Genomic DNA, 17,003 nt, shown 5'->3' on the forward strand with positions numbered 1-17,003 from the left:
AATTTTCAACTATATAAACATAGAAAAGTAGCAAATCTACACAGAAGGTGGAACCAGTGACTGTTTAACATTTTTACTTGATAAATGCTGTAGATGTTCTATCAGTTGGCACAGACAATCATCTATTGATCATCACAATATTATTTCATGTTATGTCCATCAGTTAATTAATTAATTAATTGACTCAGCACTAATCAACCAGATACAGGCGATGTGCCATTCGTAATTTCTTATGTTGTGATAAATAGAATCAGAATCAGAATTACTTTAATAATCCCCAGGGGGAAATTGCTTTTATTTTTTATATCTGTCATAGTGATCTCAAAGTGGGCGACCATTATTATTATTTTTTATTCTGTAGATTTTTATGAACCCTTTACCACATAAAAATATAGGTAACATTTTCATTAACTTAATTTTAACGGGAAAGCTGTCAGAAATATATCGTTATTCAGAAACAGAGATAGTCAGAATAACAGAAAGGTTTGTTGCTGTGAATTGATCTTAAAGAACTTGTGATACACGTCAGTCCTTAACAGTCTGAGACGAGAGATGTGCGATTTTAATGGTGCTATTTTAGTAACTGTTTTAGTAACTCATGAAATGAGCTGTAAGGCTGCAGAGACTCTAAAAGAATGAAAAAGAAACCAAGGGAAGACATTTTGCACATGATTTGCTTGCAAAATCCTGTATGCTTCGAATGCCAGCTTTTCTGCCTCACTTTTCACCAAGCCTCCTGCACAAGTGTCTGTCTCCTGTCAACTAGTGTTGGATCCCTGCTGGTTTTCATTCAGTATGCTTGTCGGCCAATAGCAGATGGTCCGCTGGGCTGCTGGTGAGCGCAGTGAGGATGGATTTCACTCCTGCTGACAGAGAGATCTGACCAAATGATTATGTGGAATAAAAGATATGCATACTGTCAGAAGAAACTGATTAAAATCCCCTGTCTCACTTTGGAAACTACTACTGTATGTTGGCATTTAAATGACGATAAGCTCCTGTTTCCTGTCTCTCTTCCTTCAACTCACACTCAGTCCTTAATGCTTCAACATTTTAACTTGACCTACTGAACTCTTTTTTTAACTTGTCTCACCTTTTCTTCACTAGCTTGACTTTGTTTTTCCTCTCCCATCTGCAGTGTGCCCTGTTCAGTGTAAACATCGAGCCTGCACCAAGGACGACCAGTGCTGCCACGACCAGTGCCTGGGCGGCTGCCTGAAGCCCAACTCAGCCAGTCATTGCTTGGCCTGCCGCGGCCTCCAATACGAGAACAACTGCGTGGAGCGTTGCCCCGAAAACCACTTCACCTACAAGGGCTGGCGCTGCGTCTCCTTCGCTTTCTGCCAGGATCTCCACAACAGATGCAAGCGAGAGAAGGAGCGCACCAAGAGCCCCGACTGCCATGAGTACGTCATCCACAATGGTGCCTGCATCCCAGAGTGTCCCTCCGGCTACACGACCGTCAGCTCCTCTGCGTAAGTGGACACTCATGCCAGTCTGATGGGCTCTTGATGGTGCAACGGAATGATGTGTGATCAGCGAAGCAGGCTTGATATTCTGCGTGCATACATGCCAACGCACATTCACATGCACATCAAGATTTAATCCTGGGCCTCTACATATGCAGCTTGTTGATTCTCCCACATTTGTGTAATTTCCCTAAATTTAACATTTCTGCTCATCGCTAAAAATAGAAGCAATGCTTTAATTTGCAAATGCACCTTTGCTGACTACACACTGATTATGATGAAAACACTCAAAAGTATTGCAGCTGACTGCAGCAAATTCTGCTGACATGACACACATCCATGTGTGGTGTGCGTACGTTCTATGATCTGACTTTAACTTTAACATATTTTCCTCCTACATAATCCCTTGATTGGTGTATTTGACCCAGACAAATGGGGGAGAAAGAGGACATTGTTCCAGGGTTGTGATCAATAACAAACAAAAGCTCTGAAGAATAAACAGAAATGTTGCAAATAAGAGAGAGAGAGAAAGATAAATGTAATGTAGACATTTCACATTTGAGAGGTTTTGTGTAGATTTCTGCGCTGGTTTAGCTCTTGTCACTGTGTTTATAGCACAGAATGAAGGTCCTCCTGCTAAGCTGAGACAGCACTCCGTACGACATATGTTCACACACACACACACACACTTTTTTGTGTGTGTGAGTGAAAGACTGTAAGAGAGCTAGGTGAAAGTTGTGCAACACAGTTGGAAGGCTGGCACATCTATGCTTCTGATTTTGACTCGGTGTCCATCTGATCTTTGAAGGTTGTTTACCAACAGCTGGTGTCTGCGCTGCAGTGTGTGAACTATAGGCAAACACAGTTTCCCTACAACTGTTATTTACAACCTGCTGTGCATTTGTCTTATAGCTGCATCAGAACAGACTTCCCTCTCCAAAGAGGTTGTTGTACTTGTGGTGAGTTGTCCAAGACCTTTATCACCTGCCTGTGACACCTTCATTCACCGTGACAGGGCTTTTGATTAGTGTCTGCAAGCACTAGACTTGAGAACGGCCTATTTGTTCTGCTTGTGTAGAGGTTGAAAAATGCATATGGATCTTTTAAGACTTTTGTTGCAACATGACTGGCTAGTTGAATGACTGCCAGTTAAACACCAGGGGAGTCAGAGAGGCATTGAGGTGGGGTGAGTTGGGCTGTCAGTGCCCTGGTGTGCTGAGCTTCAGCTCCCCTGGATGACAAAGAGAGACAGAGGGTCAGTCTGGCATCCAACTCCAGCAGCATAGTTTAGGCAGTCTGACGCTGACTACAGTAACGACAAGGAAAAGTGGTTGTGCTGCTGGTGCAGTGTTTGCGTTGTCATGTGTATTTAACCTTTTATTTATCCACAGAGGATTTGCCAAGCTCCCAATCTTGGTTTCAACAACACGCAGCTTCACGTTCATGGAGTTACACACTGTACATTCACACCTGAGAGGTTTCTAGTGGGACTGTCTGGGCAGATCCAGCTCCACTGGAGCAGATGAGGGTGAAGTGCCTTGCTCAAGTGCACTGCGCCATTGTTGAGAAAAAAAGAAAAGAAAAGTGGGTTGCTCCAAGTTTTCCATCAGGAAAGGAAGGTCTGTACGTCCAGATACGCACAGGAGCTCAGCAAAGCTTGATTTATTATCAGTTTAATAAAACATTCTAGCTCTTAATCAGCCTCTCTGAAAACATACAATACAAAACATTATTGATATACTTCATAGGTTTGGGATGTATGTTTTTTTTTTTAACAGAACCTTAATTTAATCTGGTAATATTATTGAAATCAAGATATCCTCTACAGGACAGACCTGAATACAGCAGAAGAAATGAGAACAGAGAAAAGACACACAACTAGTCTTACGTTGCCCCATAAGAACAAACACAGACTGCATGCATATTAAACTCTCAATGTTACCAGTAGAGAAAATACTGGCTATAAGCACAGGCACATTCTTCAGCAACAGCATTCAACCAAAACTGTAGAAAATGTAAATTATCAAATGTAAAAACTTCCACAGTCATTAAAGTAGATCAGCAGGTGATGGCAAAGTCATGTTACCTTTCCCATAACCGAAAGCCTTTACATACCCCAATCTATTTGTAAATTCTCATTCAAATACTATTTACGAATTACTTAAACAGCTGATCAACAGTCCAATCTTTGTCATATATAATGTATTGTGTATATCTCTTATGTATAATAGAAATTAATGCTTGACAAAATTAGAACTTTATTAATGTAACGAAATAAGAGATGTACATGTGATGAATATAATGTAACAACTGTGATGTTGTAGATGTAAAGATACTATATACAATATATTTCATATGCTTGTATATTTTCCTTTTGCCTACATTGCACAGGTTTAGCTCATGTGGTATTGTCTGATGAGAAGCTTAGCAGCTCACATCTTCAAAATAACACTTGAACAAATTCAGTTAAAAGGAGATTTGATCACCTCTTGCCAACGACCCTGCTCACCTCCAGCTTTAAGCTACTGCTGACCTATGGCGAACCTTACCATACTCCTATCTTACCATACTCCTATCTCAGCCGTTTCACTTCGGCTCCCTTTCTGCTCCCCTTATGGCCCATCTCTTCTCTTTGGCATCTCTCTCCCGTCGCTGGCTTTAAACTAAGCTGTGGAAATGAAAGTGCTTTGAGGACAAGCGATGTGCTCTAAGGCATTATGAGTGTCTGGGCTGAAAGTACAAATGTGGCACGGTAGAGGTAAAAAGGTCGCGATGGATCAGGAAAGTTATGAGCCAGATAAAAAGAGCCACAACTTTTTAAATTGGCAACACACAGACTTTTCAGCAATTAATTGTTTTTTCATTGGGCTTTTTAGCCTTTGTGTCATATGGGTGCTTTGTTTTGTAGTTGAATGCTATCATTAATCTCATTTACTAGTACAAAAAGACTACAGACCACAATGCATTCCTCTGTTTTATACTTCTCATGTATTTATACATGAGCAGTATAAAACAACAGAAATGCCATATTCTTCTATAATTGTCCTGGCAGCTTACTCAACTGTCACCAATAAAAGGCACTCTCACGTCATACAACAGCCAGCGGCAAAAAAATCCTCTTAACGCACCAAGGACAATGGCCTAGAGCAAACAACCCATCATTGTCTAATTGTGCCTTAATCCTTTCAATTTGAACATTCTCTTCAGCACGTGTCTCTCTTTAAGAGATGTCTGTTCACTCTGCTGTGTGAGTCTGAGAGGCAGCAAAGGCTGCTGTGTACTTTGGATTTTACCCCATCAAAGTTTGCCCTTGCTTTATTATGAGTGCGGGGATTGTACAGATGGCTTTTCAGGAAATAGGTTAATATGGCTGGCATACAAACCCGTGGCCATATATCTGTTATGAGACGAAACCTGTTGTGAAAACATTATGTAAACCAGGTTGTTAAACACGGTCGTTAAGGTGAAGGGTTAGGGTGAGTTTATTTTCTGCTCATTCAAAGCAAAATTTAAGTAAAGCTTAATTTTCTGTGTTTTTCTTATAGATGCAGTGCAGCTAACAACTTACTTAAAGCAGCTATGGTCAATATTTATTGCAGTAGATTACATGACTACTAAACAGTTTTGTGATTATAAATCTACAGAGACTTACAAAATGTCTCTGTGGTTCCCCTAAATTCTACGGGACATTTTAGGATCGTTCACCCCCTGCAAAATTCTAGTTTCGGTTCAATCTCACTACTCTGATCAGGGTATTTGGCCTCAACATGCATCTGTTTTTTACATCACCTGCTCAGCACCACAAGGCAGACGGACGAAGCTAACAGGAAAGAGCCCTTAGGTGACTGGTGGGGAGCAAAACAGAGCTGAAAAGAGCTGAGATTCATCAGTTCTACTCCAAATGAGTGGTGATGTCACTGTTGGATGTGTAAATAACAGGTTCGCAAAATCAACTTGAAAGGTGGAGATATATCTGTGTTGCATTCAAAACTCGTTTCTGCAGTTTTCTAATAGCTAAAAAAATCAGTTAATGAAGGTTTGAGGTACATCTGTCGAGGAGAATCTTAAATAAGGTGGAAAACGACAGTAATATACTTCAAAACACACCTTCAAGGTCTAATTTGTTGCACCAACACAAATGTATTTAATTCACACATTTTCTAATCAGTGTTTTGTGTTTTCTCTTTTGGTTTGTTCTATAGGCTCAACTGCACTCCGTGTGCAGGGCTTTGTCCCAAGGTATGCATGGGTCTGAAGACTGTGGACTCCGTCACGGCTGCCCAGGGTTTAAGAGGCTGCACTGTTCTCAACGGGAGCTTGATCATCAACTTGCGCGGAGGAAGTGAGTAACTGTGGTTTGTTTGGTTGCCACAGATTAGAGAACACAACACAACAGAACAACAAAGAGGTTGAGATAACGGCACACAACCAGGAAATAAAGTCAGAAGAATGTACAGTTAAACAAACGACAATATGCCTTTAAAATAAGAAAAAGTTTAAAATGAAAATGAGATGGGACATCTATAGCTGTGGATGTGGTTTATCCTGATTTATAACTCATTCCAACTATTTAAATTACGTAACAACATATATATATAGATAAATAATCAAATGAAAATGATTGAGACAATGCAAACAAATATTAAGGGTTTGTATGAGTCAGTTCTGTGTTTGATTATTTTGGATTTATGGACTTTGAATTTAGCCTTTAAAATATAACAATTGACAATGTACTGAAAACAATCATATTTGTGTTAGAGCCTAAATGAGGAAATCAATTATTTTGCAAACACAAACTGTTTGTTTCTAAAGAAGAATCAGAAGTCACCTCACTGCTTGTGTCTTTTGGTTTTCTGCAGACAACATAGCAGCTGAGCTGGAGGCCAGCCTGGGCCAGCTGGAGGAGATCACTGGCTACCTGACAGTGAGGCGTTCCTACGCCCTCGTATCCCTCTCGTTTTTCCGCAAACTCCGTGTTATTCGTGGAGAGGAACAGGACATCGGGTGAGACTCTTCTAAGCCCATCTCATCTTCGCCATGTCAGAGCCTCCTCCTGTAATTATGAGTTAAAAGCAGAAGGAGTGACCTTTTCCAAATGTCTTTCTGTGGTAACTGTTTTTGGTTAAACTTTCCCAAATCATATATGAGGCTTCATTCTGACGAGGTGGAAGACTCATGTAGAGCAATGAACTACACTTACAGTAGAAATGGCAAAAGATAGGCATGTGATCCAAATTGTAGGCTAACCCTGCTGGAATATTTTCCTACTCGTGTTACTCAAGAAGCTCTTTGAAGATATCCTCAGCTAAATGTCATATGCATCGTGAAAAATATGCTCAAGCAATCTTGTGTGTTCTTTTCCAGGAATTACTCCTTCTATGCCCTGGACAACCAGAACCTGCGACAGCTCTGGGACTGGTCCAAACACAAGCTGATCATCCTGCAGGGACGCATGTTTTTCCACTACAACTCCAAACTCTGCATGTCTGAGATCCGCAAGATGGAGGAGGTGACGGGGACCAAAGAGCGGCAAGTCAAGAACGACATCGCCTCCAAGACGAACGGAGACCAGGCCTCATGTAAGAACCTTTGCTCCGAAGACTCGACAGTAGTTGCATTAGTCACTATGGCAACAGAAAACACAGAGTCGACCCTGGTACAGCGGCAAACATAGTCAGTTATCGTTATGACGGTCATTTCCTGTCCTGTGCCTCTATGTTTGCAAACGTCTTCCTGTTGGCCTTTTACTGACAGTTAAATAAGGAACAACCAACAGAGCAAAGCACCAATAACCATGAAACATTGCAACACAGTGATATACTGTTTTTTTGTCCTTTCCATCCATTTTTGTCCATTACATATTAATTTCAAGTTAAGAGACAGGTTAAAATATATTGAGCCTAATCAGGTTGGATTCCTGCTGTATTGCCACAGATCTCAGGTCTGCGTGATTGACACCTGATTTTTTGGGTTTAGGAAGTTTTCCACTGTTTCTTTTTGGATTTTTAAGACTTTTACTACAAAAGCCCCAGGCCAGATTTGAAGGTCAGGCCATTACAGCTACATGGTATGTGTCTGGGCAAATTGAATCACTGAGATGCGCAAAGCCAGGCTAGTCTGAGGGCTAATAAGGTTTTTGTCGAGTAGAAAGTGTCACAGAAACTCCAAAGTGGGGAAATTGCCGTGCACTGAATGACAGCGTCTCCTGCTCTTTTTTAGCATCCCTCTCTCTCTCGTTTCCTGTCATCTCTCCTCTCTAATAACAGCACAAAACAGGCCCAAAAATGACTCCTAAACTCCTAAAACAACAGAGAAAGAAGTCACAGTGTTGACCTTTGAAAACTCCTGCCGTTGTCTGTTCTTTATCTGCTTTAAATGATTGAGTTGGTGAACGTTGGCCACTGCTCTAGGACGTTGGGTTTCTACACTACCTATAACAGAGAATTGAAATGATTTGGTTTCTCACTTTATTTTTTTTCTGTTCATCATTGCTTTTTCTGCTGGTGGTTGTTGTAACTGAATGATGTCTTCTCTCAGGTGAGAACCATGTGTTGAAGTTTACCCAGATTCGAACCATGAGCGACAAAATTATGGTCAAGTGGGAACCCTTCTGGCCTCCAGACTTCAGAGACCTGCTGGGCTTCATGGTGCTCTACAAAGAAGCGTAAGTTCATCTTCAGTCTTTAATACTTTATATCGCTGAACATAGCTGAATCTAAAAAGCTGAACAGAAGCATATAGATCAGTTAAATCCAACAGATGATGGTAACAGTAACGTTATTTCCTGCTTCACTGACTCATTTACTTGCAGAGAAATGGAGATAACATAGAAACATCTTCGGTGTCTTGGAGTCATGACAACAAACTTACTGAGCAGTTATGTGAGGAAACATGTTAGATTCAACACTATAGATGGAAACTTCATGCATAAAGATGAGGCTGTTTGCTGACTTTTAAAAACACAACTGCATGCAGTAAGGTTACTATAACAACAAATATATCAATGAATTATCAATTCTGCAATGCATCGTACGGTAAGGTTATGTTGGTTGTGTTTTACTTCATTGTCCTTTGTTCAAACCTTGGTGTTTAACAGCTTAACAAAGCACTAAAATCTAGAAAATGTCCTCCTTTTGAACCAGCATCATTTTGAAGGTCTCTCTGGCCTCAGTGATGTTTTCCTCTACGGACCGGTCACATAAATACAATGATAAAACGCTGCAAAGCATCAAACTGAGACTCAATACCTTTTCTCAACCAAAATACAATTTAGGCCTTCATATAACATTTTTTCTGTCCTACACTGTTATTGTTTTCCTCCACAACAGACCTTTTCAGAACGTAACCGAGTTTGATGGGCAGGACGCCTGCGGCTCCAACAGCTGGGTGATAGCCGACGTCGACCCTCCTCGTCGAGCCACAGAGGGAGAAAAAGAGCAGTTTGAAGCAGGTCATCTCATCCTGCCACTGAAGCCCTGGACACAGTACGCCATAATGGTGAAAACCCAGCTCTCAGCCTCTGATGAGCACCAGGTCCACGGAGCCAAGAGCAAGATCATCTACATTCGCACCAACGCCACAAGTGAGACTGATTTAGATTTACTTGTGTTGTTCATTGGTTATCAAGTAAGAATAAAATATCCCATTGATGTAGTTCAAATCTGTGGAGCAATATTTAAAGGAGAGTTCTGGTATTTTATAAACCTGGGCTCTGTAGGGATCCTTACCATAATATTGTCCGACACTTCGATTAACAATCGGAGCCTGTCAGTGGTAAAAACAAGCACTTTTAGCGGATGAGCTTTGACGGGTTTTTCCAACTCCTGTCTGGAAGTGGGTTCAAAACAATGTCAACATTATATGAGTTGTATGTACAAGTATAAAAGAAAGTGCAGCCTGGCAGCACAACCAAACGCAACATTCTGCTGATTGCAAAATCTCGACCTGCACCTCTTTGTCAAGAGAGAATCAAGCAGCAGCCCTTCCATTAATTTATTGATATTGACCTTTAAAAGTCATTACAACTAAACATAAAAAAAAAAAGCATGAAAAACCCAACACTTGTCCTGAAGTATTGCCTTTTCAAGGATATTCATGACATGGTTTTGAAACACAGTGAAGACACACAATAAACCTCAAGCCAAAGCCTTACAGGTTATTAACCATGCAGATTATGGGAGGCTCCAGTTTACAGGTTGTTCCCATAGTGGAAAAAGCCTACTTCCTGCCTTGCAACTATTAATGGGGTTGTCTTGAATCTGCATTTCTACTAGTGTTAGTAGTGGATTCGGTGTTGTGTGTGTGTGTCAGTCTGGCTGCTGCCAAAATGTCCTTGGCACAAGAACAGGGAAGAGGAAGACAGATGGGACGTTTCGCCTGTGGGGGCCACCGACCAACAGGGCGCTGCCTCGTGCAAGGTGTCTGCATCAGTCGGTCACGCAGCAATCATAAATCTCTTCCCTGGTGCTTAATTGTCTTCTGCCACCCACAGTGTTTGTCGTGTTCAGTTTGGGTTTTTTCTAGTCATGATGTCCTGTCTAACTGGCTTCCTTTTACACAACCTGCATTTCCTTCCTGATAAACCGCATCAAACACGACATCCCTCGCTCACACGAAACAGGCTTCCAGCAGAGACGCATCAGTCAGTCAGCCAGCCGTGTCAAGTGAGGGTTGTTTTCTATCCGTCTGGCAACCGCTCTGGGTTCCTGGTCTGTGTCATGTCTAACCAGCATTCCTTGTCAGAAGGGCAAAGCTGTCATTACAAATAAGCTGTTGCTGATGAAACTTAGTCTGACAATGTGGACGGACCAGTGTGCTGCACCGTCATGAAACAGAGACAATATAATCACACTGTGACTACGGTCCCCGTGTCTCCTCAGGGTCCAGTCTGACACCCTCATGCACCACTCCCTCCTCCCTCCTCGTCACACAGTATAAATGTCAACACATAAACCTTTCTTCAATTATTTGTCACGGTTGTTTTGGAACTCCTACTCCACTTCGGGCCGGGACAAGTGTCTCTCTTTTTTTTTGCCTCCCACTCTGATCTGATCATCTGATTCATATGTCTACTCAAAAGACGACACACCAGACAATCAGACACACGGCTATGCCAGTCAGAGATCAATCCAAATGTGGTTGGTTAACCTGTTTTCGTACTTGCAGCACAGACGAGACATTTTATTATCAGCTGGCCACAGTTGATGCAAATCCAAGATCACAAACAATCTATATGTGTTCTTGTCTTTTTTTTGCTCATATGTGACTCCGATCAGTTTTTTCTTAACAGCACAAATCACATGGAATCTGATCTTTTCTGTTCTGATTTTGGGTACTTTCATACGTGGCCCTAAATCAGGCCGAGATCTTTTTTGCCGTGTGACCTCAGTCTGAACTGTCATATCGGATTTCATGAGACTTTTACGTCACTCTAGATTGACATTCGTCTTGATAGGAGAGTATTGTCCCATGACGACCTCACCACCTCTGCCTTCGACTCCGCATCCACACACTCCTCTGCACAGAAATAGCAGCCATTACTCTACAAAAAGCCATAATTAGAGATTTGGCAGGCTTTGTCGTCATCCTCGTCCTTGTTATCCGCTCACAAATTCACTGACTTCCTCTGCACATCAACTGAAAGCAGTAAACACTGACTTCAGTGGCCTCCATGTTTACTTTTGTACAACAGCATGCTGCATGTGACATCCATGTTATTGTTCTTTTACACATGCGAGTCATTTCAGGACCGTGACCAGTTCACAATGGAATCTGGCCGTTCACATTAGTTTGTAAATGTGACCAATACCAATACTAAACAATAACACTATCTTAGCACTAAATCCGAATTGAGCACTAAGGCTTGCAGTGTGATCGTACATGTATAATAAGATTAAAAAAACAATCTGTCCTAAAACAATGATTGTGTAGCTGCCAGAGACATTTTTAGCGGTGTAATTCTCACCAATAACAAGTTCTTATTGCTGAAGCCCCGTCCTGCCTTCGCAAATCACCCACTGACTCATGTTTATTATGCCTCTTGCGTTAGTGCTGTTAATCTGTTTTCACTAAGTAGGATCGAGTTAAGAATAGAGAAATGTGCGTCACATTGTTTGTTTTGCATCTTGAAAATATGCATAACTGTACAGTCATTAATCTGACATTAATTAATACTGAAATTTCGCTCATGCATCACGTAGGATGTGTACCATGTAAAGTTTGTCACCACTAAGTGAATTTATTTGTATTTATTTATACAGTCAAATATCACAAAGCACAAATTTGCCTGCAGGGTTTCACAACCTGTAGAGCATGTAACACCCTGTAACTGATGGTTTTCCCCGTACCCTCTATTTAGATAAAGAAAAAACCTTTTATGGAGAAAAGTGTGATTAATAGTGTGACACATGTTATATGAACATTGTGGAGAAGTTTTTAGAGGATTAATCTGTATTTAAACAGCCTTGAAATCAAATCAAGGCAGTTTTCTAAATCAGTCAGTTTAAAATAAGGTAAGAAAAGACAGGATAACTATTTTTAATTACAATTTTCTTTAAGACTTACAATAAAGACTCAGATTCATCTACATAATTTTTTCCCACAGCAAAATTTTGAACTTTACGAAGTACCACACCTGCCAAAACTACTGAAAACTAGAACTGAAACCACAGATGAAGATTTAAAAAAGAACAAAACTAAAATTACCAAAACCACATTGGAAACCACGATAGACACCAGTGCAGTCAGTATTAAAATTGTATCAAAATATCCTCCAAAAAAAGTGCAATTTACAATAAAGTTCTTTCCTGTGCCGCCCAGAGCACAGAAAGTACTTTGCTTATTTGGTCTTCATTAACTTGTAAACACGGACACCTAAATGCAAATGTAACCTTCTATCACTCACTATAATCACTCAGATGTAAAAGTATCGACTTTGTAATAAACAAAATCACAACCGCAAATACTGTGAGCAGGCAGCTGTTGGCCACAGAGCAACACCCTGCCAGTAAGTGTGCTGCATGAGTCATACTGTAACATTGAATGCAGATTAGATTAAAACAGCACTTCTCACTCACTCGCACTCCTCTGCCTGGTCTTTGATCATTTCCAACGATTCGAACGCATCTACGCATCGCTGTTTTCTTTGGTAAAATCATAATGGGAGAAATAAGGGCCGTTTTAATAGGAGTATCATGATCAGTGCAGTTTATATTGTTTGTTGTTTGTTTTAAGAAAATAATCTCAGACATCCCCTTTATTACAGAAAATCAGCTTTCAACCTCTGACAGTTCACATTCAGTTACTGTGAGTCATTGAAATGCCTCCACTGATATGTTTCTAGCTAAAATGAGTCTGTCTGTCCGCCCCTCCCTCAATTTTCTCGATAATCTCTCATCTGATTGACTTCACGCTTAGCGGATGTATTGGTGAGGAGCGTTAATACTGCTAGAAGTATGCACTGTGTAGTGAACGGCATGCTGGGTACAGCTCGCTCTCCATTACTTGCTCAAAAACACATGAAGAGGGCGAGACCGGGGATGTTTTGTTGTAGCAAACATTTCAAGCACTGGCATTGTAACTTTGAGTTTGAACGTATTTGATCCCAGAACTCACTACTTGGTTTAAAAAAAGACTTGGTATAAAAGGTTAAGAAAAAATAGTTTGGATGATCGGTTTTTGAGAAAGCTGCACGCAGCAATACCAGAGGAGAAGCAGTTCTGAACAGGCACTGCACTAGTCTAACATAAATTCAGATGCTGAATGAGGTTATGTGACTTGCTCAGGGTTACTGTACTGAATTAGTCCAGTCCTGAAATAAATCCTCCGATTGCGTTCTATTGACAGGACGGATAAACATACATAAGTATGATTCAGGAGTCAGCCTTACCCATTCCTACTTGTTTAATCTCTTCTTTGGTTTTTCTGTGATGTCTCCCCAGAGCCCTCAGTCCCGCTGGACCCCATTTCCTCCTCCAACTCGTCCTCCCAGATCATCCTCAAGTGGAAACCTCCCAATGACCCCAACGGCAACATCACTCACTACCTGGTCTTCTGCCAGCGTCAGCCTGAAGCCAGCGAGCTCTACAAGTTTGACTACTGTCAGAAGGGTGAGCCACATTGTTTGTAGATGTCATTGTGTCATCCTGTTCTCGTTTCAGCTTCTGTGTAAGTGGTTTTGGGTGTCTGACTGTGCTTGAAAGCACGAGACAGAAAGAATGTCTTTTGCCGTCTAAACGTTTGCAGAAGAGCTCTTCTCACTCGAAGGCTCTTAACTACTTCTAGTTGTGTCAGTCTGCTCCCAGAACATCTGTAATGACTTTGTGATCTGATTCTCATTGATGGGTAGCTCACATCAATATTTTATTTAGATTCTCCAAACATTGATCAGTCCCTTCTCTAAACAAAACAACAAAGGCACACAATCTTAACGACCAGTATGATTAAAAAAAAAAAAAAGCATATTAACTAAACACCCAAAACAAACAAGCTCAACCTTGTTGTCTTGCTAGATGTTTAGTTTACACAAAACATGATTAAGTCTGACATAACTCTTAAAATCATTCACATTTTCCAAAAAGGTTTCATTAGCTTTAGAAGTCCTTGCAGAGTTTCCTCAACCCACGGAGTGGTAGGTCGTGTTTTAATTAAAGGAAAAACATTAAAATCGCCATAACTGAAGTTAAAAATGTTCTTATGACAACAGCAGTATGTCTCGAATACAGTGTTCATGGTGTCTCGGCAGGATTTTGGACAGAAAAGTGCAACAGCCTGCAGAAACTTATTTATTTGAATGCGTTTTAAGTACAGTGACCCATTTGTGAATGGAACCACTGCCCCTAAGAGGGAGGCCAGTGCTGCCCTGTACCCACTGAGCAAGAAAATCAAGTGCAGTAAAGGTCACATTTTTTGTTTGAGCAGTGCTGTGAGCTTAAACTGCGTGAAACCCTGCACACTGCGCCTCAGGTTCAAGAAAAGTTCAGACATTTATTGTGGTTGAATTATTCCTGTCACAGCCTGAACGTCGATGCCCTGCCATCAGTGCCCTTCCATGTTAGCACACACCCAAGCCCACCCAACTTTCCTCTTTTAGCTAACTCTCACACATAAAGAGAGATCCAGAGAGTCTGCAGGGAGGTCGTGTCGCTCGTAATTTATCTCTGCTACAGAGGGTGAGGACCCGGGGATGATGGTGACAGACATGCCCCTCAGGCGTGTGTGTGGGAGGGTGTGTACATTGATATTTGTGCACAAGACTGTGTTAAGTGTCTGTGTTTATCACACCCGCCATCCTATTCTGTCTGATTGTGTTTTTTTGTTTTTTTTTCCCTCTGGTTGCTGCATCATACTTTATTTCACCAGGGATGAAGTTGCCGTCACGGGTGCCCACTCAGGTTGACAGTGACGAGGAGCAGAAGTGGAATCAGACGGAGGAGCAGGGCCAGGGCACACGATGCTGCGCCTGCCCCAAAACCGACAAGGAGCTCAAGAAGGAAAAAGAGGACTCAGAGTACCGCAAAACCTTTGAGAATTACCTCCACAACGAAGTCTTTGAGATCAAGTAAGACAACCGAGCTGTCTTTTAAAAAGCTAAATGTAAGAAAACTGTAGCGTTACTAACTTCATTATTCATGAACGTTGTCCTCAAGAGAATTGTTTTTAAAGATTTGAGTCAAGTTGGGTTAGTTAAATCAGAAAGACTTTTCTTTGTCTTCATGTTGTCAGGATCAATCAAGTTCAACGTTGCTTTCAGTTTAGCTCCCACACAACACATTACAATTCCCATGCACCCTCTTGTCTTTGGTATTTGGATGATCTGAACCACTCTTATAAAAGAGCACAATGAGTATTAGGACCACATCAACTAGTGTTACTACACTCTGCTCTGTTATTTATTTTATTCAAATGAATGTTACTACAATACTGGGCATTCAACACTTTTTCACTGATTTTTAAACTCCTCTACCTGTCGGTAGCAGTGGCAGACAGAAAGACATGAAAATGTATTTGCAGAAGTGTTAATGGTTGATCTGAGTGGCCACACTGGAAGGTGGAGTGATGAGCCGTCTGTCATAAAGAAGAAGAGATGTGGGGATAACAGCACACATTGTCAGACCATCTCTCCAGGAAGCCATTCATAGTTGTAAAGACGAAAAGTGACAGAAATACTTTTGTAACAAATGAAACAAGAGCTAAAGAGAGAGAAGTTCAAACTCAGGCTCATTTCTGTAACTCACTTCAAACCTGCCTTGTCTAGACGATCGAGACAGCGACGCTCTGTGATGGGCATCATCAACCAAACGCACCCCTTCCTCACCACCGCCCCGAGCCCGCCCGGGGGCACAGGCATCCCCGAGGATGAGGACGGAGAAGCTTTTGAAAGCACAAAGACTGTGGTCACCGTACACGCCAAGGAGTCCACAGTCATCTCCAGCCTGCGCCACTTCACCAGCTACCAGATCGAGATCCACGCGTGCAACCATCCGATCGACCCGGGCCGCTGCAGCATGGCAGCTTATGTCAGCGCCCGAACAATGCCTGAAGGTAACGAGGCTCTGATGGCTCTTCTGTTGTTACTAAAGAGGGAAAGATTGTGGGTCTACGTAATAAAATCATGATCAAGGAGATCCAGGACACATCCCTCCTCCCGTGGGCTCAATCCTGGTAATGAAAGAAGAGATTCTCACCTGTTTGCTTGGCAACAATCAAAAATCTAATTTATTTTGTCAACACGTTCATCACCGACGTGTTTTGTTGCTGTTGGATGCAATCGTTTTATTTGTCCTGGAAAACATCTACTCATAAAAGCTACTTCTCTGAAAACGTTACAGTCCATCCAGTAAAGACATCAGACTGTTTGGAACAATATCTGCTCATTTTGCCAAATCAAACAACCTTTTTTCCCATAACTGATAATCAGTTGGTTTGCATTGTTTTTAAAAGATATTCCACAAATTTAGCATTTCAGCATTGATCAACTCATGATGGACAATTTTTGTTCAGAAAAACAACAAAAAAAAACATTACAATAGATGCAGGAGAGCCAGAGATTTTTTCATTCCACACATTCATCTTCTGTCCTTGTCCAAAATCTGGCGCCTACATGACCCACAATGCAACTAGACCACCAACCATGCTGTTAGTTTGGAGGTGTTATGCTAATAGCATTTAACGTAGCCTTGAGCAGAAATGAGTGAGCTACAGAGGTCCACTAAGCTCACAGCTTTCTAATGCGGCAGCCACAGATTTTTATCATTTTCAAACTTTTAATCTTCAGGTCCAATCGTATCAAACTTCGCAAAGCTTCCTCTGGAGCCACAAAACTTTTTTTTCCACATACACAGTAGTACTCCTCAAGACCTGTAAATAGATATTGGTGGCATTTCCCTTTAACTGGTTTAAAGTTTAAACTCTTTTTCCCACAAATTATGAAGGAATTATACAATTTGATATGACTTTTAATAATGCACAAACAGGAAGCACAGAGAAAGAAAGAACATTAGAGCAGCTGGACACTCTTACATCTCATCTTCTATT

General features: G+C 41.3%; 1 protein-coding gene across 1 annotated transcript in view; it reads left to right on the plus strand.

The window, feature by feature from the left end:
* insra (insulin receptor a) overlaps positions 1–17,003 on the plus strand; it is a 53,271-nt gene that overhangs the window by 28,465 nt on the left and 7,803 nt on the right. Inside the window, exons 3-11 of the mRNA XM_070845721.1 lie at positions 1,139–1,475; positions 5,672–5,811; positions 6,329–6,473; positions 6,834–7,048; positions 8,007–8,133; positions 8,798–9,051; positions 13,409–13,576; positions 14,829–15,027; positions 15,724–16,010. Coding sequence (XP_070701822.1) covers positions 1,139–1,475; positions 5,672–5,811; positions 6,329–6,473; positions 6,834–7,048; positions 8,007–8,133; positions 8,798–9,051; positions 13,409–13,576; positions 14,829–15,027; positions 15,724–16,010 — 1,872 coding nt within the window. The remainder of the gene's footprint in view (positions 1–1,138; positions 1,476–5,671; positions 5,812–6,328; positions 6,474–6,833; positions 7,049–8,006; positions 8,134–8,797; positions 9,052–13,408; positions 13,577–14,828; positions 15,028–15,723; positions 16,011–17,003) is intronic.

This window comes from Pempheris klunzingeri, chromosome 15, assembly GCF_042242105.1.
Source record: "Pempheris klunzingeri isolate RE-2024b chromosome 15, fPemKlu1.hap1, whole genome shotgun sequence".
Lineage (NCBI taxonomy): Eukaryota > Metazoa > Chordata > Actinopteri > Acropomatiformes > Pempheridae > Pempheris > Pempheris klunzingeri.